General features: G+C 39.1%; 2 protein-coding genes across 5 annotated transcripts in view; both read right to left on the minus strand.

The window, feature by feature from the left end:
- ppp3ccb (protein phosphatase 3, catalytic subunit, gamma isozyme, b) overlaps positions 1-7,299 on the minus strand; it is a 43,017-nt gene extending 35,718 nt beyond the window's left edge. For all 3 annotated transcript variants that reach the window (XM_007254942.4, XM_007254941.4, XM_007254940.4), the window contains exon 1: positions 6,677-7,299. In XM_007254942.4, coding sequence (XP_007255004.1) covers positions 6,677-6,728 — 52 coding nt within the window. In that variant the 5' untranslated portion in view covers positions 6,729-7,299. The remainder of the gene's footprint in view (positions 1-6,676) is intronic.
- A 5,811-nt stretch (positions 7,300-13,110) lies between these two features.
- sfrp1b (secreted frizzled-related protein 1b) lies at positions 13,111-22,852 on the minus strand. 2 transcript variants are annotated; one of them, XM_007254943.4, is made up of 3 exons: positions 22,254-22,844; positions 20,771-20,851; positions 13,111-14,824 (listed from the first exon to the last, which is right to left on the minus strand). In XM_007254943.4, the coding sequence occupies exons 1-3, from the start codon at positions 22,735-22,737 to the stop codon at positions 14,496-14,498; spliced, it is 894 nt and encodes a 297-aa protein (XP_007255005.3). In that variant the 5' UTR covers positions 22,738-22,844; the 3' UTR covers positions 13,111-14,495. The 2 variants fall into 2 exon arrangements, with proteins under 2 accessions (XP_007255005.3, XP_007255006.3); XM_007254944.4 differs by lacking the exon at positions 20,771-20,851 and having other exon boundaries at positions 22,254-22,852.
- Positions 22,853-25,619: the final 2,767 nt, after the last annotated feature.

Below are 25,619 nucleotides of genomic sequence, written 5' to 3' on the forward strand. Positions count from 1 at the left end.
TGCCTACATTTTGAGTGTTAATTTATATTAACTCTAACGAGAGCCTGCTGCTTTGCCCACCATAGTGTTTATCAAAATATGTGCATTTAGAGTGCCACTAGCTTTGCCTCAGTGTATATTACAATATCTACATTCACTGTGTTTATATACACTGGTTTTCCTTTTAATGAGAGACTGTAGCACTGTCTTCTCAGTTGAATTTATGTTGTAGGTTATGTAGATATTGTTATATAAAGCAAAACAATGATCTCTCATTAAGGTTAATTTACCAGTAAATTTTGTTACTGTAAGCCTTATGCAATCTCACATCAGCAGCCATCTGTGGGTGGAGTTAGAAGTCTGTCCATTACGGTTCGTTTAAGATTCTCCTCGCTAAGAAAACTTCGGAAAAGTGGGTTTTCCTGATTGGGTCTTTCTGAAGTCTCGCTAAGCTGCACCGCTGACAGCGCTCACGCCCCAAACTTCAACTCAGACACATGACGGCACGTCACCATGGTACCGTCTTGTGCCCGAGCAAGAAAAAGTCCAAGCCGTCTGGCAGCGGGCCTAATCAAAACATTCGACAGCACTTAACCGTGTGGGCTGAGAGAACCGCCGTCCGTCCACGCGCTCTGGGCTTCAGCTGAGCGCTCATCAACACGCCGTCTGGCAGCGAACTCGACTCCCACTCACCACTTCAATCACCGTCCAGCTCCGAATCATTCACACGGCCAACAGGAGGAATAACACCAGGCTTTATTTCCCTTTACTGTTTTGTTCTCGGGTTCACAGTACAGAAACAGAGCAAGTCCGCTCTAGAGCTGAAAACACGCTGCATCAAACCCACTGATGTACTTCATTATCTGACATTTAAACCTCTGCATTTACACTGTGTGTAGTTATTTTTATAAGGAAGCCAGAAGGGATGAACTCTTCCACTCTGAACAATACCACGAAAGCTCCGTATCTCTATCTCCAGACAACAATGAAGTGGCATCACGACATACAGCAATGCCTCCCACCCACGGCAGGCTGCAACGTTCAGGCTTCAGGACATCAAATGTTCTACTTCAACATAATAATATGTTGTGTTTCTAACAAAAATAGGTAGAGATGGGGTCTTTTTTTTTATACTTTTAAACCTAACTTTGTTGGTTTGTACCTTCTAGCAGGTGTGAAACTTGGCAGTCCAGTACCAATATTTGGTCTGACCAACAGAGGTCATGATCTGGATCAGGCTAACCACAAAGAAACATCAATTTTTGGAAGATGTAGGCTTTTAGAACAATTACAGGAAGCTGAGTCAGGCTACAGTCACCCATTAAACAACAGAAGAAGAAAAAGAAGTGGTGTTGTGCTGAAATCTGTCCCCCCTTGGGCTTGGAAGGTAAAAGATTACAGTGCTGGTGATTCCTTTATCTACTGCAACTGTAGATTTATCCTTAGCCTAATTCATATACAAACAGAAATAAAAAGCAATCCGAGGGGAATCTTTAACACTTATTCTGCTGCTGAAAAAACCTGCACTCAAAGGATTAAGCACAACACCTGGTTTAAAAGGCAACGCAACAATTTTGACAATATTCCAATGGCCAATGCACATCCTTTCGCAAACTAATCGATGTTCAGTATAGAAAGGCTCCATAACATTGGGTGAAAACAATTTTACTAAACTGCAGTGTGAGACTGGAAAAACTTAACCAGCCTAAATACAGTACAGAACACAATGTGGAACTTCAACCTTGGATCTCAAATTTCAGGATCTCAACTTTTTACATCCTAATACTATTCACCAAATAAAACTACATTATATTTAACAATTGGTTAGCTATTGAAAAAAATGCATTTTGATCTTTCAACAAAAAAAAACATGGCTTACTTTGTTAAAGTCCAATTCTAAAAGTCTAAAACTTCCTAAACAACCATCAGACAGACAGTGGCACTGGTTCCTTATGGATGTGACCCTGCACTCCCAGTCTGCCTGCAGTTCATTAGAGACAAAGAGTAACACGCCCAGTCTGACCCAGAGGACAGGCCAGTTTTAATCAACTGAGCTCGACATGCTCCCGGGGGCACTGTTACACTCTCAAATCCACACACCTAATGATCCACTTAGTGCACTACTCACACACACTCATCCCCTCCGACAATGGGAAATCCCTGGACTCAGAAGGACTGGAAACCATTCGTTCGCCCAGGTCTACAGGGCAAGGAGAATCTAAACCGTTGAGAGGAAGAAGAGCACCAGCCTGGGCAAAGTCTCAGCTAAGCCTCAGCCTGGGCAGAAGGTGGCACTGGATGTTAAGAGGCCTGCTTAATCTAGTAGGAAACTAAAACTACAACTTTTTGGAAGATATATTGAGTCAAAAATAACTGTGACAAACAATACTACCCTGTATAAAATCAATTTTAAAAGTGTGCTAGCTGTGGATTAATTTAAAAAATATTTAAAAGCTGAAATTAAATAACATTTCTAATAGTCTCACTTTGTTAAGAAAACAACAAGCAATACTGAAGTCAAGCCCATATGTTGTACAATGATTTGATAACCTTATCATTGGAAATTATATTACTGTTAGTCCTGTAACAATCACAAAAAGCGAAGGACCAAAACTTTCAGCCCACTTAATTCTGATAGGCTGCCAGGTTTGTTGCCCTACACAACAGACCGCAGGCACATCAGTATAGATAAATGTTATTATCAAGCCAGTGTCAACAGAAAATGCAGAATTGGGTAAGAGCCAAAAGAAAAATTAATAAATCTGATATAAAGCAGAACACACATTCTTCCTGTGGGGTAGGAGGATGTCTGAGTAGTTTGAGCGCGGTAGCCTATTTATAGATGCTCATCATATGTGAAGTGCTTCAATTAAAACCAAGCTCAGTGGATTTTATGCAGTAAAATATCTGTATCGGTTCAAAAACTGTTTATTACTGTGACAGTGTAGACATGCACTCAAAATATTGTGCATTATCGAACACTGCAGTTATCTAAAACACTCAAATTTCTTTTTGTATTTTTTTTTGTTTTTTGTATACTCTCAACCGGAGTATTCTGGTATGTCTCAGTGTGTGTGTATACTCTTAACTGGAGTATTCTGTGCTTTCTGAATGCATGTATATACCCTTAAGCAGAGTATTCTGGGGTTTCTCAGTCATTTTCTACCCATGTGGAACAGGCTTCGTTGGGGTTTGGATTTTGTCACGTCTAGTAAACTTATTTGATTACCAAAGTTCATGTAAACCTGTTGAACAGATTAATCATTTTATTTTTTTTACACAGTACCCAATATACTTTTCAGAGCATATCAGGGTTTCTTATACTAGAACTGAAGCACTGACCAGCCTGAGGCCTGGGGTCTGCAGAGCTGCAGCTGGATGTCACTACCATCAGGCTTGACAGACAGGGGCAGAAGAAAGTTAAGAGGGACTGTGTGGACAGCTTCAGTCAGCTCAGGGGGATTCAAGCTGGGTCAGATTCCTTCAGAGGCTAAAATCAGCCACACAATGACAAAGCGAGAGTAGTAGAGCACAAATTACACGTCCATTAAGGATAAGGATAAGCAGTGCAGGGGTCCTGCAAGAACCTATAAGTACTGAAGAATAATGTTCTTATTTTTTCTTATTTGCATATGCAAGCAGTGATGAAAGACACTTACTTTAAAAGATCAGATATTAGGCCAGAATTCCAAAATCAGTAAACCTTTAGGACCAGCACTTGTAGCAAAAGGAGACTACAGCCTGCTTTCCTACTTTTTGAAATTTTTAAGTTTAATCATTTGTAAAGGTAAAGTTACCATAAATGTACTACGACTATATGATTAAGGCAAATTTAGAAAATCCATAATGATTCCACTTACAAACAGACTGAGTAAATGCCTAAAGAACTTTGCTAAAATATACACGTGCCACAAATATATTCAGTAAGCTTTAGTAAGGAGAGATAAGATTATTATTTTGGCTGATTTTTTGTGGCTAAGGCTTGCTCTCTTCCACTGAAACCGAAACAAATCCGGTCCACCTTAAATGGCCCTGTAGTTAAACAGTAGCAACAGGCCTCACCTGCATCTCTATTGGAGCCTTAGTTTCATGTCACCCGTCTTATCCAGTATAACTACTATGACACTAACAGCATCACTACAATGGCCAATAGCATCTGCCGCCAATTTCGCTCACAACCACTACTATGGTATTAGCACAGCCCAACATCACTCCAGCACTGTTGGCATCAAAACCAAACCAGCATTAGTACCCTTGTGCGAGTCACAACCGATGTTCAGGTCACTTTACTTGTGAAAAACTATTAAATAAATGGTCTCCATCTTAAACCAAGGCTCAAAGAGCAAGGGTCTGAGCCCTTGGAAAGAGTCACATGAAATGCCACATAAAATATAATAGACGTAATATTTTAAGCCACTGCATTTTATCAAACTAAATATGTATTTCCCTTTTGTTGAAATGCACTGAGCAATCTTTTCAGCCAATGGAGATCCAGCAAATCTAGCCTTGGCTGGATTTTGTGTTACCATTTAGTGAATCAGCCACCGTGACTTAACACAGCACACTGTGGGTCCTTTGTGCTCGACAGCAGACCTGCATGAGAAACAATGAATTACGCAAATCAGTGCAGTCATCATTTATGATAGCTCTCTTAAATGTGGTGCTTATCTTGTTTTGCTGATTTCCAAACACGCTCTGACTAGTCAAACTTCAGAAAAATTAAACACTAATCTATCATCATCTGGCAAACCGTCTACAGATATCAAGGTCTCTATTACCCAACATTAGTGTAATGTGATCACTAGCATCCCTAAACACTTGTGAAAGAGAAAGGTAGATTTATTTGGCTAGCTAACAGGCAAAAAGCAGCTAGTTAGCCAACTAGTTAATTAAGGCTGGCAGTTAGCCACAAAAACACAGAAACAAAACTAAAGCAAAAGAGTTACGCTTGTTAGCTAGCTGTCTTGGTAACCAAAAACGTTAAAAATGAGAATCCTAAATTACAAAGTGTAGTAAATAAGACCTCACACATTTAACAATCTTTATTATTGTTAATACGTTAGCTAGAGCTGAACTAATGAATATCTAATCTATAAGAAAATTTGTTTTGTCCATAAGCTGTCAGGCAATATCAGTGAAAAGTTAAATTATTGATTAATGAATAGCTCTATTAAAGTGAAAAACACCAATTCGTGTTAATACAGCCTGTAAAGGGTAGTCAGTATTTAACCAGTATTTAAACGTGCTTAACTGCAGAAAATGTAAGGTATGTTAGGTTGGCTAAGACTGACCAGTCAGTAACCACAATCTGACAGGAACATCTAAAGCAAAAATGTAAAAACAAATTAGGAAAGTTAAGGTCAAACTGAGGTAAATAAGAAAATCCACACATTTATTCATCTGTATTTTTGTTAGTAAGATATCTAGTTTATTTCCAAACCCGTTCTACAGGTAAAATTAGCTAGAGAACAGGTAAAAAGTATTTAGTGAAAGGCTACATTAGTAAACAGTAAAATTAACTAATAATTAATGAATAGCTCTATGAAATTGAAAAATACTAATTCATGTTTATACACCTGGAAAATATCAGTGATAGATATTGTGCCTCAAAATCACAATGTGTTTTTTTATATTAAAGAAATTAAAGCATTCAGCCTTTTTTGCAATTTAATTACAACAAAGTAAACCAAGTTGAGTTAGCTAAGACTGACCAGTCAGTTCAAACAATTTGACAGGAAAAACTATGATTAAATTCAATGACCAACTGAGGTAAATGAACAAAAACGATAAAGATGGGGAAATTCAACGATAAACAGAGGTAAATTAGAAACTTCACACATTTAACAGTCGATATCACTGTTAATAATATGGTTCAGATAATATCTACCCTATAAGAAAGCTTAATTCACTAAAAGTAGTTAATCAAGTGACCGTGACTTAGTCAGCTAGCCAGGTTAGCTAAAACAGACTAGTCACAATCTGACAGGGATTTGTACAAAAAAAAAGTAAACCCAACGACAAACTGAGGCAAGTTAAATAAGCGTTTAACTGGATAAAAACGTTGTTTAAAAACGTTAAGTTAAAATAACTAAGACTGACCAGTCAGTTCCCACAGTCTGACAGAAAAAATAAACCTGGAACGTTAAAAATGAGGAAAGTTAATGACAAACTGAGGTAAATAGGAAATCCCACACACATAACATTCAATATTATTAAGTTAGTAAAATGTCCAGTTTATTTCCAAACCTCACTCCAGACCTATTTACAGGTAAAATTAGCTAGTTTAGTTAGCACAACTTGACAGGAAAAAAAACTAACGCTAAGCTAGTTAAGATAGCTAACCTTGAAGTCTTGCTAACGAAAAGCGTTAAGAAATGAGGAAACTCAACGACAAGCTGAGGTAAATAAGAAACCCCATATATTTAACAGTCGTTATTATTGTTAATTAGGTAGATACGATGAATATCTATTTTATAACAGAGTGTACTCGTAAAAATAGCGTTAGCTATATTTAGTTAGGAAATGCTAATCAGGTGAGCGTTGGTTATTGAGTTAAGCTAGTTAGGTTAGCTGGGTAAGCTAACCTAGCTAACGTTAGCTGCAGGCTAATGTTAACTCCAGTCAGTGAAATTGAAACAGTTAGCATGATGCTAACGCCACAAACTGGGAGGATTTTTTTTCGCGCCGTTCCCGTTACCTTTCACCGGCCTTTCGATGGTGGACTGTTTGTTCTGGTCCTTCGCCGACATCGTGGATAATTCACCGTCTTTAATTAATCTTCTCTCTGCGGGGTAAAGCAGAGAATTCCTCCGTGCGGCTCTAAACCGCCCAGCTAATGCTGTCAGTCAGTTAGCTAGCTCGGGTAGCTGTGGGTTAGCTAGCCCCGGCTCGGCCGGGCTCCGGGAGCAGCAGAGCGGCTGCGGGCTGAACCCCGGGCCGGTGGTGATCGCAGCGCCGTGGGGCGGAGGGGTGAGGGGTAAGGGGGAGAGGGGAGGCCGGCCGCGGGGTGTAGAGGTGTGCTGTGGCCGGTGTGTGAGTGCGCTGTGTCGGAGAGACCCCCGGGCTGCAGCTGCGCTCTCCGCGGAGGGAGGATGAAGCACACGGAGCAGGAAACGCGCCGAACAACGACCCAGCCGGAGCTACTGCACAACCGCCACCCCTAGTACCGCTGCGGGCCAGAGTGTCCGGGGGTCCGCGGGGTTTGGGCGCAGGTGGGAGTCTCGGAGAGTCTCGGTGAGTCTCAGTCAGAGCCGCTGCGGGTTTTCTCTCCGTCTCTCTCCGCCGCTGCGCTCGGATTAAACTCTAATCCACAGCACCAGCATTTCCTACAACATGGCGAGGAGGGAGGGCCGCGGGCATTGTGGGGGATGTAGTGCGCAGAGTGCACAGATAAACATATATACACAGATACATGTAGCTTAGTGTTTTTTAAACGTGCTACGTGAAGCACACCAAGGTGCTACACTAGGTGCTTCTTTTATACATATTGTGGAAACTTCACAGTAGACTCTGGTCCTTTGATTTCCAAATGAAATGCACAATTTACTGATGATCAGTGATGGTTTGAAGAGTCATGTCATCTGCTGCTATTGGTCCTCTGTGTTATGACAAGTCTAAAGTCAGTGCAGTGTTTTTTCGCGCAATACATCTACACAATCAACAAAAAAAAATCTACACAATTTACAAGTTTTACATTTTGAACTGAAACTGAAAATAAAGTAACTGTTCAATGGTATTCTAATTTTCTGAGATGCACTAGTGTATATCATCGCTGTTTCCAAAACAGCAACTTTACAGGAGGGAGAAAAAAACCTTTTAAGCATTAAATGGAAGTCAATGTAAAAATAGTTTCTTTAAGGTAATTTGTAAGTTTTTTGTTGGTGTATATATATACTATATATATATATATATATATATATATATATATATATATATATATATATATATATATATATATATAGTGTATATATATATATATATATATATATATATATATATATATATATATACACATATATATTTATACCAATATAAATTCTAGATGTTTTTAAATATAGGAGCGATTCTCGATTATGATTTAGATTTTTAGTGATGAAAGTGATAAAAAAGATTGTGTAAACAGACTAAACTTCATATCAGATTTAGTCAGAAAATCAGATTTGGGACATTTTGCCTGCTATGTAAACATAGCCAAAGAGCCCTATTCACAGATGGATAAGAAGGCACATATAGGGACTTACAGTTCCTTAATTTGGCAGTTAATTTCGTCTAGTGCTGGAAGATATGACCAAAATTGATATCACAATATATTGGCTGGATTGAAGTCGTTATTACGTATGGTTTCTTTGCTGTGGCCATTTATGATTCGATCAGCAACATTTAAGCCAAACACAAAACACAGAATTATCCCTTCACTTGTGTGTTCTGTGTGTGTGTGTGTGTGTGTGTGCGTTTTGGCCTGTAAGTCTGAGTGTGTAGTGCCACCCAGTGGTTAACAACAGAAGTACCATATTTTATATGCTTTTCGCTGATGCTTCTGTGAAGAGCTGAATGCAATCAAATCCCCCCCCCCCCTTTAATGTATTAACAACCAGTGTAAAGTCTCCCAGCAGAGTAGCAGATGTTCCTGCGAACTGTGTGTGTGTGTGTGTGTGTGTGTGTGTGTGTCTGTGTGTGTGCCTTCTGTAAATCTATGAAGACATAGTGCTACCCAGTGGTCAGAACTGGAACCAGCACAAATTGTTTCCCATTCAAGCGCTGATGTAAATTATTTTGTTACGTGTTTTTGAAGTCGCTAAGGCCCAGTTTCTGGAACTATATCTAATATTGTCCAAAATTAACACACAGCTGCCCAATCCACATATACAACAAATAAACAGTGTTTTCTCTATGCCATGACTTCACACTGATGGACTAAATACTTTTTTTCTTAATACTCATAATACTTAGTCAAGCATGGTGGTGGGATCAGCATCATGGTCCAGGGCTACGAGAGTACCTTTTCAATTCCTCCAGGAACTGGTCTGCATGGCAGTTTTCCAACACGATTCTGTTCTGTTCTGTTCTGTTTACAATGGTACTGTCATTCCTTCTTAATCCCCTCCCCCCATCACTATTGCACTATATTGTCTTTGTGTCTCTTGTCTCATGTACCTCTATATCTGTGACCTTGTTGTATTGTATTGACGTGGCTTGACTTGACCCCAAACATAAACACACCTCCAAAATAATAATTGCCTTGCTGAGGAAGCCGAGGATAAAGTTGATGTATTGGCCAAGTATGTCTCCAGAGCCAAACCTAATTGAGCACCTGTGTGGCATCCTCAGGCAGAAGGTAAAGGAGCGCAAGGTGTCTGACATCCATGCGCTCAAGTGAACTCCACTCACAGAACTGGGCACAATTTGGAAAATGTTCACTGTGAGGTGTACTCTCTTGTGTTGCAGATATTTAGACATACATTTCTGTGTGTTAAGTTATTTTCAGAGGACAGTAAATCTATATTGCTATACAAGCCGTACACTGACTATATCCAGTTCCAAGTTTCTTTTTTTTTAGTGTTGTTCTATGAAAAGATATAATAAAATACTGGATACTTTTTTTAATCATATTCTTACATACAAATACTTACATACATACATATACAATACCAGTATAATGTTTTGACCCATCTTCTCACTTAGTGTTTTTTGTTCTTTATTTGTTTTCTTTTTTACACTGTAGATTCATACTGAAGAAATCAAAACTATTAGGGAACAGTTGGAGCAGCTGAGGGGGGTCTGGATCAGAACCGGGTCACTGTGTGGAGTCTGTGGCCCTGTGGAGAGAAGCCGTCTTGTTTTCCACTTTTGAGCTCTGGCTTCGAGGAACTGAGACGTTTGTCATGCAACATTCCTGATCTGCCTCCCACTCAGAACTCAAGCTGTGTGAGTGCTCCACAGAGTACAGCAAGCTGCATTCAGCCATTTACTCTGACCTTTAAAGACTGAGGGCCCTATTTTAGGGATCTATAGGTGAGCCATCAACTGAGCACCATGCAGCTTGATTTAGGGTGTGTCAGTGTCAGTCTTCGCTATCACAACAACGAGAAAAGTACACTTTGTGTGGTTCGAAGCGAAAATAAACCAATCAGTGTGTCACTTTTCATTCCTTTTAAGAGCCAGGTGTGCTCTGACTTTGGCAGATTGCTATTTTAACGGCGCAGGTACTTGGACATGTCCGACGCTTCTCAGCAGAGGAAACTGACTTGCTCGTTCACACTGTAAAGGAGCTCCAGCAGTTAATTAATGTTAAAAGCAATTGTATTTTATTTAGTATTCTGTTTATTGTTGATGTAAAAGTTGCATTTGTGCTTCTGGGTGTTCATGTGTGTAATAATGTGGGTGTATGCGTGGCGCACTGCAGCACATAGCAATGAACATCTGACTGTTGACTGTCTGATCTGTCTAGGTTGTATTCAGTCAGTGGTGCACCTGTGTTTTCCACTGCCAAGATACCACAAACGTACCTGAAGACACTCAACTTCCAGACCACCACGCCCATCAGTGTAGATATATTCAGAAGCACTGTTTCTATTTAAACGATGCGACAGAAGACGTGGTGTAAAACAGCAATGAGCTTCATGACATGATTTGATGTGACATGGGTGAACGTTGGGGCGCGGAAAGTTTTGGAGTCTTGTGATAACATGCATTTTCTACACTGTTACATAAGGAAATGTTAAAAAAGTACTTAAATGTTTATTGAAATCATTTAGTTTTCTGACATCCCCTCTACAAGAAAATTGCCTTTATTTTTAAGTGTTAATGGTGTAAATAATGAGAAAAAGGAGACAGAGTGTCCTTAAACTCCTAATGTGTGTGAAGATATCTGCTGGGCCAGATGAACCCAGTAACTCTGCCTCAGAGTCTTCCAGTCTCTCATCACAGTATGTCCCATCTGAGGAGGCCTTTGGCAGTGTGGACGCTCTTCATCTCCAGACCCCTGAGTGGAGGCTTGTTTACGGCAGGACGGCGTTATTTACCGACATTAACATTCTCTCGCCCCTGAACACTGCAGTCCCAAAACTTACGATTCTAGTGTTCAGCCCAGACGGAGCCAACAGCTGTTACTAATGATCATCCCATCCAGTCTGGCACTGAGCCAACTCCCACCGAAGCACAGCAACACACCCAGTCGACCTGGACGAGCCTCCGGCTGGCCTCAGCGACCTGCAGCACCGGCGACCTTGAGTGTCGTGAACAATGTATATTTGCTCCCTTCCATTCTATAGAAATAAAAGTTCCAGTGAAAGTTCTACCAGGAGACTCTAATGTGACGTTACCCCTACCTCAACCAATCAGCAGCTTTCACCTGTCTTTAAAAGGTATCTACTTACACACCTACTTTGCTGCTTTTAGATGAAAATTTTTTTCACTCCTGGCAAGGATGGAATCGAAACTTTACGTGAAGCATTGCTCTTTTGTGCATGAGTGTCAGTTTAAAAGCATAAACTCTTCAGACCAATTTTAGGTATAGATGTTATTAATTAATTGCTAGAGTACTGCTCGATGATTACTATAGTGTGCGAAATGGTAGCTTGGGCAATATAGTGAATGTTAGGAGGCTGCTAAGTGTTCTAGGTGCTTGCTGAGGTGTTACATCAAATATATGATTGATCAATCCATGTAGCTGCACTATTAAAATTGCAATCGGCCAAAATCAGGGAACACCTAGCTCTTATAGAGAATGAAAAGCAAGTGAAGTGCTACTTGGTTTCTTTAATGTTATGTCCAAAACACACCCGTGACTACTTAAGAGAATTAGTACATGCCTTTTTTACAAGCCTCACAAGGTGTACTTTTCCTGTCGTTACAATAGCAAAGACACACTGACACCCTTAATCAAGCTGCACTGTGCACAGTTAACGGCTTATCTAAAGATCAGTAAAATAGGGTGCTATGTGTTATACATATTAACAGGTGTTTGCAAGAAGAATGGGGAAAAATACCACTTGAAACACTTCATCACTTTGTATCCTCCGTGGCTGAACTTCTAACATTGCAGGTCTGCAATGCAGGAATGGAGTGGTATATTAATATAGAATTTTGCATTATGGGGTTGTATTTCAGGGTTATGACGTATTTATTATAACAGTGACTGTTATTATAAAATAAAATTACAGTCTGCATTCAACAAATCAGAATTTCCTCTGGCCATAAAGTTACATATTCTAAATTTGTGCAATTTTACTTCTGAAACAGCAGAAATGGCCGAGTTTCTGCTGCAGGATGATGAAGTGCTGCTCTGATAATTCATACCGCAGCTTTACGGCCTGCAGACCCAGTTCATCATCCCCAGCTCTCCTCATGCTCCCAGTGTCTCAGGTAAAATAAATAGCTGTGGTTTGAGGGGGTCTGTCCCAGTCTGCCAGAAATCCCGCCAGAAATGCCTGGCGTTCAGCATCCCCCGTCCCACCGCCCCCTGTACCCACGTCCAAAACTAACATTCCCACTGTCCAAACACAAGACAGACACACACAGAGATCAGATCACGGTCAGCCTGATTCAGCACAGCTACAACCTGTATGAATTTTCAACATTAGGGTTCTAACATTAATATCCAGTATGAAGTTCTATATTAACATTAATTCTACTTTATTAATATTAATATCCACTATGAAGTTCTACTATAACAGCATTAATATCCAGTATGAAGTTCTACAATAACATTAATATCCAATATAAAGTTCTATATTAACATGAATTTAATTTAATTTAATGAATTTAATAATATAAATATCCAATATAAAAGTTCTACTATAATAGCATTAATATCCAGTATGAAGTACTATAATAACATTAATATCCAATATGAAGTTTTAATATAATAACATTAATATCCACTATGAAGTTCTACTATAATAGCAATAATATCCAGTATGAAGTTCTACTTTAATAACATAAATTTCCAATCTAAAGTTCTACTAGAATAAAATTTATCTAGAGTATGAAGTTCTACTATAATAACATTAATATCCGTATAAAGTATGAGGTTTTACTATAAAAACAATAATATCCAGTATAAACTTAAAAAAATTAATTACTTAATGATTTAAAAAAAGCAAAGCAAACAAATTAGTCAATGCTGCATGATGTGGGTTTATGACTGTTTTTAATTGTTATGGTGATTTTTTTTTTCTTCAAAAGTAAAAACAAAAACAGTGTAATAGTGTTATGTTGGATTGTACTGTACATTTTACACTCACTAACCGAAAAAAAAAAAACATAACGCACCCCAGATTTCTGTCTCAGATATATATATATATGTATATATATATATATAAATGATTACAGCTGTTGTCTCCCTACTCACTGTGATTTACCACAAAAGGGGTTAATTGCCTTCCCTTTTGACCTATAAAAAGCCTTTCACAGGATACTGTTGGGTATTGTACCTCCTGGTGAGAGACTGTTGACTGCTAGACATGCCTCTATGATACGTTTGAAGACAGACAGCAGGGTGGTTGTTCCAATAAATTGAACACCATCACCTGAGAAACCTGGACTGCTATGGACTACAACTTTATTGTATTAAGTGATAAATCAAAGTTCTGTTTGGAATCTGATTCAATAAACTACTGGTGTTATGAATAATCTGAGGAGCATCTCATACAACAGTTGGTCACCCCTCGTAGTGATACGAGGAAAATTAACAGCTGAGTGATATGTGCAGAACATCCTGCAGATACATGTGTTGCTGCTTCTCATGGCAGAACTGATAGTATTCTCTCAGCAGGATAATGCTCACCCACATACAGTCCTGCCTGGTCTCCAGATTTTTCACCAATCCAGCATTTATGGAGCAGCTGGGACTCTTCATCCAACCGTCTCAATCTCATCTTATATCCAGGATACAGGAACCAACAGAGTCTAAACTAGAGCTTCGTTTCAATTGTTCCTATTAACTAATTGGTGCATTATTATGTTTGTCAGTGAGTGTATAAAGTGAGTGTATTTTGAGAAATTTGTTATGTGAAGGCCATCTTGGTTCACTTCTTGTCTACGCTGGTTTATATCCCAGGTGTGCAGGTGGAGTGCAGGTGACTCCTCCTGGCTGTCCCAGAGTTTCAGCACAAACGTTACTACAACACAAGGTTATACAGTATAATGCTGAGAAAATAGTATAGTTTATATTTATATTAGACTCCGTTCACACTTGGTAATAGCATGCGTCCTGGGTGATCTGATCACAAGTGATTGCTAAACACACATTTCCGAGGTGGGTCTAGCTACAGTAAGAGTCTACAAGTTGTGGGCGGAGTCATCAACCCAAATCCAGATGAGCAGCTAGTTTAGTTTGTGCCCCAGCCACCAGCTAACCCATCTGGATGGTGGACGGTGTGGTATCGTGGTTATTATGTATGGATCCCGTTCACACCTGTTCACACTTTATACTGATCAGATAGATCACCCAGAACGCATGATGATGATGCCAGGTGTGAACAGGGTCTCTAATGCTGATCGCTGTGGAGGGTCAGTCATTTAAACACTGATTCATACTGAGGGCATTTGAAGTTCTTCATCCTCTTCATCGTCTCTTTAAACTCTGGGTTAGATTTATCCCATTTGTGGATGCCGGTCAGCAGGTAGCGCCCCCCGGCTGTACGGCCCATGAAGAGATACTGGCTCCCAGAGTTCTCCAGCTGTTTACAGTCACAGTTTTCTCCGTTCTTCAGATACAATTCCGTCATCTTCTTCAGCTCCTCTTTCTTCAGGGTCCCCAGCTTCACTGCTTTTTTCCTTCTCTGCAGGATCAGCTTCTTATCGTTCTTATCTTTTTTTATCTTCTTTATTTTGGATTTAATGGCTGTAACAAAAGAAAACAAAACAACAGCAGTTAGTTTTACAATCTTTCTCTTCAGAACCAATTGCTAATCCATTACTCTGTAGGTAGAAGTATAGATAGTAGGATTTAAAATCCTTCTGTAGATGTTAAAGTATCAACAAGTAAAAGTGTAAAAGTTTTCATTTCAAAACTACTTAAAGAATAAAAGTAAAAGTATAGTAAGTGGAAAAATAATGCCATTAGAACTAAAGCTTAGGCGGTGCCACAGAGTCCTATAGTGCACTACCAATCACAAATAATCTCACTCTTTTTCTTCTTAAAACTTAAACCTTTTAAAAGAATATAACCCTTAAGACAATATACCTAATCCCCGATGTCCATTTTTTACTTTAATAACTACGTTACTGTCATAATAACATCAATTTCATTGGTCCTAAAATAGACATTATATACACAGTGGTTAAGAAGTTAATAAGTATTTAATAAGCATTTAATAAGTGTTTTGTATTGGATATTTTAATGTACATACATTAATGAATGTAAGATGGCCAAAATAAATTATATAGAAGTGTTGGCTAGAGCTTTTGAATTGATTAAAACCTTTAATTTATAATAGCTTGCTAATTTAGCATTAGATAGGAGCAGCTGTGCATGTGTGTGTAGTGAGAGGTGCAGAGAGAGTTAGTTATAAGATTTAATCCATATTTCAGCATAAATTAATAGTTTTTTTAACCTTGTGAATTCAAATAATGTGTACTATGTGGTCTGTTATTGGCTCATGGTGCAACTTTAAGCACATATACCATAAACCAACAAAAAATGATCATATTAAAAAACAATAATGTTAAATGAGTAATAGAAAATGTGTATCTTATTGGCAGTAACGATATGAGACTCGGAACAGAATAAAATCACACTGTGTCCAAATAAAAGAATAAAATCAAATAGCACATAATAAACCAATACAATAATCACTATAATTTCATTCCCTTCAATCACTATAAAGACATTTCTGAAAAATTTCCCAATCTACGCTGCGGTACTCTGCTTTCAGGATTCTGAACGGATGGCTGGTTTTGATAAACTCCTCTAATGTCGGAGCCAAAAGCTCATACTAGTTTATGCCTTTCAGATGGTGTTCCGCTTTAATTATGCGGCACAGAGTCATGTGATGCACTAGATTCTGCTTTTTCTCACACGATTTATGCAGGGACCATTATTGGGAAATAGACTGAAGGTGTTGGATACGAGTATTAACTCTCACTTCAACTTCTATCCATTACAAAACACCAAACTCAGAGTTGAGCGCGGTCCTAGAACAGAGCCCTGAGGGACTCTTTACAGCTGCTCTTAGTCCAGGCTAGTAATTCATTTAATTACAGTAGACTATTTTTACACAGGAAAAAAAAACACATTCTGGAGTTTTTATGATTATTCAGTACCAGCCAAAAGTTTGGACACACCTTCTCATTCAATTGTATTTTCTACATTGTAGATTAATATCATAGATATAAAAACAGTTAAGAACAGAGATGGTGATTTGAGGTGATTTGGGATGAGCTGGAGCTTCACAGCATAAAGGAAAAACAGCAACTATAGTTCAGCACCTCCAGGAACTCCTTGCTTCAAGACACTGAGAAAATATTCCAGGTGAATTTTCTCTTGTGAAGACACTGAGATTAAAATACCAAGAGTGTGCAGATCTGCCCTCAAAGATAAATGTGCTATTTAGCAGAATCTAAAGTATAATTCTAAATTGTTTACAAAAAAATCTGCTTGTGTGTCTGTAGAGCTTTAGTATCGTTTTTAATATTATATTTACAATATAAAAATGCATAAAAAGAAACAAAACACACTAAATGAGAAGACGGGAGTCTGGCGTAGGTTTGATGCAGCCTTAAGGCTGTGTTGTAACTGGCAGTGGTCGCGTCCAGGAAGCAACAAGCAGATCCTTCAGTCATTAACTCCTCTCACTGCATTGTGGCTGTTGTTGCCACTCTAGAGGAATTGTCACATTTCCAATGCTTTTTCAACCATGGAAGCACTGTGAGGACACTATAGGGGCACTGTGGGGCATTATGGGGGGCAGATGCCCCTCCTGCCACCCTCCTCAAATCCATCAATAGTATCATGATTTGTGAAACAGGCTTCAACTATCAGGATGAAATGTTATTTCTGTATCGCCCATTATCAACATCAGCATCCAGAACACCAGCCAGGTTAGACTGGGCACCAACTCCGACGCGGTGGATAAGAAAAAGAGCTCGGCCAACAAAACACTGGCGCCAGTTCGGAAACGTGTGGAAACTTCAGGACATTAGATGCTGCATTTCTCATTTTTCATGAATTCTTTCATTCCCCCCGAGCCACAGCCTAACATTAATGACTGTCATCTGCTATCTTGTCATTACCGCTAGGATCTGTTCTGATGGGAAAACCGTGTGTTGGAGTTCTGGATGAGGAACAGTCCAGAAAAGAGAAAAGAAAAGAACATCTCTGCCAATTCCATACCTGCCAATTCTTCCACCAGCGTATAATAACATTTCAGGACAGATTGTTACAGCAGATGATTCAGGAGCGACATCATTTATGACACCAGCAGTTCAATGATGAGCCCCGGGGCTAACTTTATACTTGTGTTAACAATCAGAATATAATAAATAAAAACGTTTAACTGTATCACATTTTAGCCTACATCATTGTGGAATGACAAACTATAAAGTTGTTGTTGCTGTAATAAAGTTGCTTTAAAGTGTAAAATGATTCAAAATATATAATGCAATTATGGAAACTAAGCTACAAAAAGACAGTTATTGTTGTTTTTATGATGTTAGAAAACCACACACATACACACAAATCCACACAGTTTAGATCCTCCCAGTTATAAGAAGTGTTTCAGTCTAAACTGCCTTTTGTTTAAGGCATAATACAGCCCATCCATCAGAACAGAACCAATGGTCACAATATTAAGAGGAGATAATCCATTTTATGGCATAAAACTACTTAGCTAAGAAAAGAAACATTGATTGGCCATAAGGATGAAACTGGCACTCATCAGGAGTTCCCTCTGTTGCACAGAATAAGTTCATCTGAGTTACTAGTTTTCAGAAACTGCAAGTTAACAGCTTCCAAGATAAGAGCACCTAAATGCTTTGTTTATTTAGGTTTGTTTAACACTTTTAAGTAACTACATGATTCCTTATGTGTTCCTTTATAGTCTGTATCCCTTTACTCTTCATTAAAAAATATAGGAAAAATAAAATATATTAAAACACTTAATGAGAAGGTGTGTCTGGTACTGTATTTGGACATAATGTAAATGAATTGTACTTGTTTTAGTATATAGGTCAAAAGTTTGGATACACTTTTTCATTCAAAGCGTTTTCTTTATTTTCATGACTATTTACATTGTAGATTCTCATTGAAGGCATCAACACTATGAATGAACACGTGGAGTTTTATGTACTTAACAAAAAATGACCTGGCCTCCACAGTCACCGGACCTGAACCCAATCCAGATGGTTTGGGGTGAGCTGGAGCACAGAGTGAAGAAGGCAAAGGGGCAACAAGTGCTAAACACCTCTGGGAAAACCATTTCAGGTGGCCACCTCTTGAAGCTCATTGAGAGAATGCCGAGAGTGTGCAAAGCAGTAATCAGAGCAAAGGGTGGCAATTTTGAAGAAACTAGAATATACATTATACAAAACATTTTTTTGGTTATTTCCCCTTTTTTGTCAAGTACATAAAACTCCACATGTGTTCATTAATAGTTTTGATGCCTTCAGTGAGAATCTCCAATGTAAATAGTCATGAAAATAAAGAAAACACATTGAAAAACAGAAGGTGTGTCCAAACTTTTGGCCTGTACTGTACATAAAATATATACAATAGCAGCTCATCCTGTGCTCATAACACTGTGTGAAAACGGTTTGAACTGACTTTCAGACGGCTCCACAGAGTTGTCCTGTAAACGAGCCAAGAAATACATTGACTGATCAGAGAGAAACGCCATCAGAAGCCATGCTCGAGATGGCTGAAGTTAACAGCATGTAAAAAATCTTTGAAAAATAGTTGAGCTTCATCTACAAAACCGCCGCTGCTTAGTTACGGGAAGTACGATGAAGGCAGTAGTTATGTTTTTTTTTTTTTTTCATAAAAAAAAAATGCTTCCATTCCTGGTTTTAATCAAATGATCCTCAGTGCATGTCAGCGTGACGGTGTTGTCTTGTTCTGAGAGGGTCAAACAAACCCGATCCGCTGCAGAAATAAAAACACGCCTTTGAGCTCGGGCCATTTGGGTTGAGACTAACGGAACCACTGGCAGGGAGACGGCAAAAAACGGACCCAATCAACAGTAAACAACGGTGCCACATGGTTCTGTGTTCTGTGTTTACTCACTTTGTACACACACATGCCACCGCAATGGGGGGGCGCATGTCCGATCTCTTGGAGAGGGTCAACAGGCCACAGCCAACGCTCTCAAAAACAAACTCGGAGACAGAATATTGGAATCGAAGTAAAGTCTGTTTAGAAGCAAAATCTGTTGAATGTGTGTTCACACACACTTTAAGGCTAAAAATACAGGGTCTTATTTTAGCGACCTTTAGGCAAACCAGTCATTGTTCACCGTGCATCTTAATTTATGATGTGTCAGTGTGTCTTTGCTATCGTAGTGTTGGGAAAAGTACATCTTGCACAGCTCAAAACACACCAAAGGCATGTACTAATTCTCTTAATTAATCATGGGTGTCTTTTGGGTGTAACGTGAAATAAACCAATCAGCGTGTCCTTTTCTCATTATTCACTTTAAGAGCCAGGTGCACACTAACTTTGCCAGATTGCTATTTTAACAGTGCAGCTACCTGGACGTGTTCAACACTTTCAGCAGAGGAAACTGAGCTGCTCATTCACGCTGTGAAGGAGCTCCAGCAGCTCATTTACAGGAACAGTAATGTTATTTTATTTAGTATTCTGCAATGTGTAAACGAGGTGCAATGCACAATACTTGCTGGGGGGCAGTGCTGCACTCAGTAGCATCAACTCAAAATTAAAACATCATGTATGTGTACATGAGATAAGGTATGCACAAAACGCTAGAGGGGCAGTGCATTGCACTAATAGTGGATCTGGAATGGCTGTTCACATGGACAATTTTAGCTAGATGCATCATAGTCTCCATCATTAACCCCCACTGCACTTCCCACTGTGGGTGGTAATATGGACTCAATGAAGGCGAGCTGAGACACCATGCTTGGTCTGGGAGAAAGGGGGCAGGTCTACCAAATGAAAATAGACAAATCTGGTTTCAGGTCTAGTCTCTACTGTGCAGATTTAGGCTACAAATTTGATTGATCTGGCTTGATTTCTGTAGAATGAATGGAAATATTATCTGCAGATATATACATGAATAATAACAGACATCAGCTCAGAATCTCTGTATCAGATTGAATGATATCGTGTTTATATTATATTACTCACACCTCTGTAAATAATAAACAGGGAATGCTGCTGTTGGCTCTGGAATATTCCTATAAAACCTGAAGAATAAACTTTATGGAGATGAATAATTCAGCTCAGCTAACGGCCAGAACCTCTCACTCTCTCCCTGCTGTAGAGTACCAGGAACGGGTCGGACTGTGGCTCAGTGCCTGAGTGTGTGTGTGTGTGTGTGTGTGTTCTGGCAGGACTGTTCAGAGTCAAAAATCCCCATTTTTTAATAGAAACTAATTTAGAAGATTTTATAACACACACACAGCAGCACAAAACTTTGGAATTAACACTGATGACTAATGAAAATGAACATCGAAGCCGGTATGCATGTAATGCTTCTATACTAAAGCAAAAGTTTATATAAATATTTAAAAATGATAAAGTTGTATAAATTCCATTAATGTAATTTAAATAATTAACAAAAAATGTGTACAGGTAGATGGTAAACAGCAGTATCAGTTGGATATGGAGACTCACCAAACTCGCTGGCACACAGGTGCTCCAGAATACTGTCTGCATTCTCCTCATCTACACACGGTGGGCATATACTGACATGACCTGCAGGAACATGAACAACCATCACATCAGCTCAAAAACCTGACTTCCCTCACCTGCGTAAAGTATGATTAACCCTTATGTGTATGCAGTAAGGTAATGCCCGCAGGAAATTCTGACTGCCCTCAAATGCATGCAGTAATATAATCCCTGCAGTAAGTCTGATTGCCAATAAGATAATGCCCACAGGTAAATATGGTTTCACTCGAATGCATTAAGGAAAATAATGCCCACAGGTAGGTATGATTACACTCACTTGCATGCAGAACAATAATGCCCACAAAAAAATCTGTTTACACCCATGTGCATACAGTAATTTAATGCCCACAGATAAGTGTGTTTGCCCTTGTGTTCATGCAGTAAGATATTTCCCACAGATAAGTATGATTACAATCAGATGCATGCAGAAAGATAATGCACACAGATAAGTATGATTACACTCACATGCATGTAGTATGGTAATGCCCACAAGTATGATTACACTCACATGCATGCAGTAAGATAATTCCCATAACTAAGTATGATTGCCAGTAAGATAATGTCCACAGGTAAGTGTAATTACACTTACATGCATGCAGTAAGATAATGCCCACAGGTAAGTTTATTGCACTCACATGCATGTAGTAAGGTAATAAGATATTTCCCACAACTAACTATAATTGCCAGTAAGATAATGCCCACAACCAAGTATGATTGCTAGTAAGATAATGCCCACAAGTAAATATGATTACACTCACATGCATGCAGGAAGATAACGCCCACAACTAAGTATGATTGCCAGTAAGATAATGCCCACAGGTAAGTATGACTGCCAGTTAGGGGTGTGCCATATTGTATCATATGCAATAATATCGCCAACATTTTTTAATAAATGGTGTGAATGGTATTATACCCTGAGATATCGTGCCATATTACCCACCCCTAATTATCACATCAGGGTACTACTTTTTTTGCTGTTTTTAGCAAAAGAAAAATTCACACTGTTCTCATTTCCCATTATATATCTACTAGAGACCGATTATATATGTCCTGTATCATTTATTTTACTCTAATTCCGAATATATGGAGATATTTGAAGTGCATTATTAGTATTATGACATGTTATCAAAACGAAAATACCATGAAATATTGTGATATTATTTTAGGGCCATATCACCCAGCCCTACTGCCAGTAAGATAATTCCACAGGTAAGTATGATTGCCAGTAAGGTAATGCACGCAGGTAAGTATGATTTCAATCAAATGCATGCAGTAAGATAATGCCCACGGGTGAGTATGATTGCCAGTAAGATAATGCCCACAGGTAAGTATGATTACACTCACATGCATGCAGTAAGGTTATTCCCACAGGTAAGTCTCGTTACCCTCACTTTAATTAAGCACGTGTTATAGTTCAGTAACACACCTGGCGTGCCGGGCGGCGTGTCCGTGGCATTGGTGGAGATGCAGACGTCGCCCTCAGGAAACCTGCTGCAGTTCAGCATCTCCGGCCAGGGGAAGCCGAACGCCTCCATGATGGGCACGCAGCTGTCCCGCACAGCCTGGCACAGCCAGCGGCACGGGTACACGGCCCTGTCCAGGCACACGGGGGCGAACAGCGAGCACAGCAGCACCTGAGTGCTCGGGTGGCACTGCTTGTGCACGAGGGGCACCCAGCTGCCCGCCTGCTGCTTCACCTCCGCCATGGTCTCGTGGTCCAGCAGGTTGGGCAGCAGCATGCGGTGGTAGCCCACCGTGTAGCAGAGCCGCAGGTCCTCCGGGATGTCCACGCACTGCGGGCTCCTCCCGTAGGTCGGTCCCAGGTCCTTCCAGCCGTAGTCGTAGTCGGGCATGGCGAGGGCGGGCACCAGCATGGCTAGCACCAGCCGCAGGGGGCACGGGACCTGCATGGCACGCGCTGGAGCTGCAGAGGCGTCCGGCTCGAGATTCCAGCTATGAGTGACTGAACCTCCCTCTGCTGAGAGAGAGAGCACAGCTGCAGGGATACACACACACGCGCGCGCGCGCGCAGTCACTCACTCTCACACACACACAGTTGCTCAATCAGTATGAGCATTGCCCAGTCCTGTTCTTTCCTTTCTTTCTTCATCTTTTTTCCAGGTTTTTCTTGGAAGGCGAGCGGGACACATTCTGAGCTTTATAAAAATGATCTCAGAGCGCAATACTGATAATGTTACACTGTAAACCCACAATTAGTTTGAATAAAATCATTGAGTAAAGTCTGTTTTATGTAAGAATACATATTTCCGAACATTACATTCAACACACAACTTACTCAGATGCCATTGGCACATTTTTTTCCACTGGCTTCTGCCACCATGTAACCATTTGCTTACTGGGTGTATCCTGTGGACATTTTCTCCCACCTGAGCTGTGGATTTCTGCAGCTCCTCCAAAGTGACCATGGGCCTCTTGACTGCTTCTCTGACCAGTGCTCTCTTCTCAGTGCTCTCTTCAGTGCTCGATCTGTCAGTTTGGGTGAAAGGTGAGCGGGACACATTCTGAGCTGATCTCAGAGCACAATTCTGATAGTGCTACACTGTAAGCCCACAATTAGTTTGGACTCAAATAAATTAAATCAGTTTGAAGTAAAATTAAAAATTTTCAAGCAGTACTCAACTACATTCAAATAGAATCTTTGAGTTGAATCAACTTAATAATACTTAATAATAACAGTTGCAGTTTTTTGCAATTTTCATGCCAGTTTAAGAGTCTGAGTACAGTGTTTATTTATACATACAAAATTCACTGTAGATTTTAAACTCACTCTGCTTTTAAATAAATCTCTAATAAATTCTCAAAGCTGGAAATGTAATGTGAATACCTACAGTACAAACAGTGGTTATTGTATAAAAACACCATTTACTGTATGATAATTCAGCACTGTTGGAGTCTGTAACAGTTATTAACTGGAAATTAACTGTTAGTTATTTAACTGTAGCAGTAAATTCAGCACTGTAACAGTTAGTTCTGTTTTGTAACAGTTAATTCAACATTCTATGGGCCGGTTTCCTAGACCAGGATTAGGGCCAATCATGAACTTTCCAATAATAATAATTTCCAATATCCAATAGTGATTCACTGTTCACAATGCAGTTCCAAAACTTAATTCAATAATATTAGAAGCCAGGACTCAAGCTAAAGTGGGGAGAACATTAGGTATAAAAATAATAACAATAAACCTGAAAATATAGAAAACCAGTCCTTATACTGTTAAATAAACTGCTACAGTTTTAACAACACTTGATTTCAATAGCACTTACAGTAGCATACTGTCAGCAATACATCTTACAGTATGCATTCTTTACATACCTATTGTATGCAATGCTTACTTATTATTATTAGTTTATTAATAATCACAGTATATTACTGATATTATTATCACTCTACTAGGCTGCTGCATTTGTATCACAGCAAATATTGTACTACTTTAAAAGTTATCACTGCAAAATTAAATTTTCACAGATTTCACAGAATGTATAATTTTTAGCATTTGATAACATTTATTAACCCCCTAACTGTCAGACACTTTTGTCAATTTTCACCCTGATGTTACAAGCCTAAATCTTGAGGTTTTCTGTTCAAGCATTACATAAGAAGCTTTAATTATAGCTGTAATAGGAAACACATGACACATTTGAGTTCAATCTGCAACTGTCAAAATATAACACATACAAATCAAAAAATGTATGCTTTCCTGAACTTCACTTTAAAATCAGTATTTTAGTGAATACAAACAAACTGGTAAAGGCTATTATCAAACAGGTATACTTTGGGGTTGATTCCCTTTTAAAATGGATCTGATTCTGAATTATTAATTTAACAGAGAATGAACAGGCAGCTTCTCCAAGTGTTCAGTAGAAGAATCTCCTTAAATACCTTTTTCAGTTTTCAGAGTGTAAATTACTTATTTTACTGCAGAGAGGGTTTTGTATCACCTTCACCTGTAGCCCATATCAGCTCTATCCAATGAAAAACAAGCATCTCTATTTTGACTATTTTTAGTTCACTACATAGTTTGAACACACAAACTGTCCTTTACAGTGTACCAAACGTTTGTGATGAACAGACAAATAAAAATACTTCAAAATGACCTGAAATAAAAAAATGTATATGGACTTTCATTGAAAGTTTAGAAGGTTTTTTTTCTCTCTCTCCTGTAAAGTTGCTGGTTTGGAGATACTTGTTTTTCATTAGACAGTGACGATATACAGACCAAGGCATGTTAAGGGCTTAATTATATGCTGTGAAAACTACAGGAATTGTAAGAAAAGTGTAGTACTAATTAACATGAATCAAAAAGCAGGCTAAATTAAACATATTGGGCTAATTTGTTGTACAGAGAAAATATTTTTTGTTTTATAATTAAAATCAGGTTTAATGTGAGTCTTACTGTATACCCAGCCTCATTTCTGATCCTTGTTTTTTTAATATGTTGGTTATATTTCAGTAATACAGTGCAGAGTTTATTAGCTGCTGTGTGACTGATGTATTGTGTTATATATTGAGTGAGGGGTTGTGTAGGGAACTTTAGCTGGGTTTAGATGATGGCAGTGAGCGCTGGGGATTATTCTGAGCTGTATGATAATGAACAGATCGTTTTTGGGAGTCTGGTCTGGAGGTCTGAAGGTGTGGAGTAAACGTAGTTTCACATTTGTTTCAGATATAATGAATGTTTCTCTATGCAGTGCCTCAACTCTCCCGGGAACGTTCAGCATGAATTCTTTATTTCTATAACTCTATTTGCCAGAAAGGCAGATTTACGAGTTCG

This window comes from Astyanax mexicanus, chromosome 20, assembly GCF_023375975.1.
Source record: "Astyanax mexicanus isolate ESR-SI-001 chromosome 20, AstMex3_surface, whole genome shotgun sequence".
In the NCBI taxonomy this organism is placed as follows: domain Eukaryota; kingdom Metazoa; phylum Chordata; class Actinopteri; order Characiformes; family Acestrorhamphidae; genus Astyanax; species Astyanax mexicanus.